Source organism: Microtus ochrogaster, chromosome 26 (genome assembly GCF_000317375.1).
Source record: "Microtus ochrogaster isolate Prairie Vole_2 chromosome 26, MicOch1.0, whole genome shotgun sequence".
Classification (NCBI taxonomy): domain Eukaryota; kingdom Metazoa; phylum Chordata; class Mammalia; order Rodentia; family Cricetidae; genus Microtus; species Microtus ochrogaster.
In genome coordinates, this window is record NC_022025.1 from 13375844 (window position 1) to 13377985 (window position 2142).

The window sequence follows — 2142 nt, forward strand, 5'->3', positions numbered from 1 at the left end:
CCGTTGTGTCGGGATCCCTGAGTGCATGCTCCCTGTGCCTCCCAATGGCGTCCGTGCGTCTTGTTCTCTAGCACCTGACCCAGCTATGTCAAAAACTTAACTGTTGCCTTGAGCATTACTTGCTGGAAAGAAGGAAGGCTCAGACTGGTTTCTGATTAAAGAGTCAAGAAGCCGGCAAAAGAAAATAAAGCATTACTTTGTGTTCATGGCATTAAGATGAAGTGATTACATAGCTTCTGGATTCGGGCAGAGTAAATACCTGGCACACAGACACCTGATACCAACAGTCAAACTTCTAAGTCAATGCCACTGCACACAGACACCTGACACCAACAGTCAAACTTCTAAGTCAATGCCACTGCACACAGACAGGAACAGAATTAACCATGCATGCATTTCAGCATCTAACGTGAGGCCCATTGAAGACGAGAACTCTGTCAAGCCTGCTTTTAAATCTGCATTACGACAGAGCAGCCTCACTCCAAGACACATACCCAAGAGAAATGACTTCATAAGTAGATGAGAGATCCTATGCAGCAGCAAAACAATCACACTGCTTTTAGACACAGCGTTATTAATGAATCTCAGCAATACAATGACAAACGGAGGAGTCATGAACAAAGATGTGCCACAGATTTCATGTGCCATGAGTAGGAAGAAGCAAACTAACATACAGTGGTTAAGTCAGAACGGGAGTTTCCTTTGGTGGGAGCAACAGTTGGGAAGGCTCCCAGAGAAACTCCTAGGCTGCTAGAAATATATTTCGATTTGATTGAGGACATGGAGGGGAAAAATGACAAATTCCAGAACATTTAAAATTCATATTTAACTCTCAAGCTGACAAAGAGCAGAAGGGGAAACAGAATTTGGAGAATTCAATCTCCATGTATTGGTTGTAGGCAGTGAAAGATTCAAGGAGCTGCCCACCTAACATTCATGAATTTTACTTCACATGTGTTATACATGAAAAATTTTAAAACAGAAAACCTTCCAACAGGACAAGTTGTAAAAGTCTGTGGAGTGCCAGACCTCATGCTTAGGAATCAGTGGGCAATGGATACACCGATCTCTATACTAGCCCATCCACTGATGAACTCGTGGCTCGGCTCCCAAGCATCTTTCGGACAATGTGCTTCCTGTCTTGATGATCTTATCACTTTATGTAGTCAGAATATCTACAAAGAACTATCAAGTCTTTGGTGCAGTGTCTTATGAGAAGATATTCCATAAATATTGGACATTGACTGTGTACCAAGTAAAGTCCAACGATAAATGTCACGAGCTGGAGACCAGAAAAGCTCTCACAGTGCTCTGAAGGCGGTGAAAGTTCAGTGAGGTTCCGGAAGGTTGGGGAGAGCTGCAGGACTTACAGAGTGTGGCCCATGGAAGGGCATCTGGAATTTAAGTTGAAATGGCACAGATTTTATGTGATAATGCGAGCAGGCAGGGGACGCCAGGAAGAACCAGTTGGACCCTGGGCCCCTGGAAATGAGTGTTGGGGCTAGATTTCTTGTCTTCATTTCATGAAAGTTAATGAGTATATAATATGCAATGATTAAATAAAAATATAGATGTCATGCACCAACCTCTGAAATTCACTTAATGGACAGCGTATATGTAAACATTATCTCTAAAGGAGCCTACATACTGTATTAGCCTAGGAAGAAAGGCAGGATCCATTTTGTTTTTAAGACTTTCAGCCCGTGCATATGACTAAGGCCTCCAGGAGCTATGCGACACAGCATTTCGACGATGACGTGGACCTGGAATTTTAAGTGGTGGTGATTAGGTGTTACTCTAGTGACAATAGACAGAGAAGCATACCTCGTGCAGACAGCGGAAAGCTGGAGTTTCGGCTAAATCGACCAGCCGCTCCTCTCGAATGTTAACTGTGGGCACGATGGCGGAGGGGTGGTCCTTCTGGTCCTTCCTTCTCTCCCTCTCTTTGGCTTCTGCTGCTTTCCGTGCCGCTTCCTCCTCGTCGTCTTCTTTCTCTCCTTCTGTGTCTGTGCTGCTCTCTTCCATGCTTTACAATTCTGAAATCAAATCAGCTCGTATTCAACTGTCTAAGCATGTCTTCTTCACTTACAAAGTGATAGGAAATCGTAGAAAGTAAGCAAAACTCAAGTAAAATAAGTCCGT

At 43.7% G+C, this 2142-nt stretch overlaps 1 protein-coding gene across 1 annotated transcript in view; it reads right to left on the reverse strand.

Annotated features, from left to right (window-relative positions):
• The window catches only part of Ccdc146 (coiled-coil domain containing 146), a 123103-nt gene that overhangs the window by 95769 nt on the left and 25192 nt on the right, over positions 1-2142 (reverse strand). Inside the window, exon 2 of the mRNA XM_005358351.1 lies at positions 1825-2036. Within this exon, the coding sequence (XP_005358408.1) occupies positions 1825-2025 (201 nt within the window). The 5' untranslated portion in view covers positions 2026-2036. The remainder of the gene's footprint in view (positions 1-1824; positions 2037-2142) is intronic.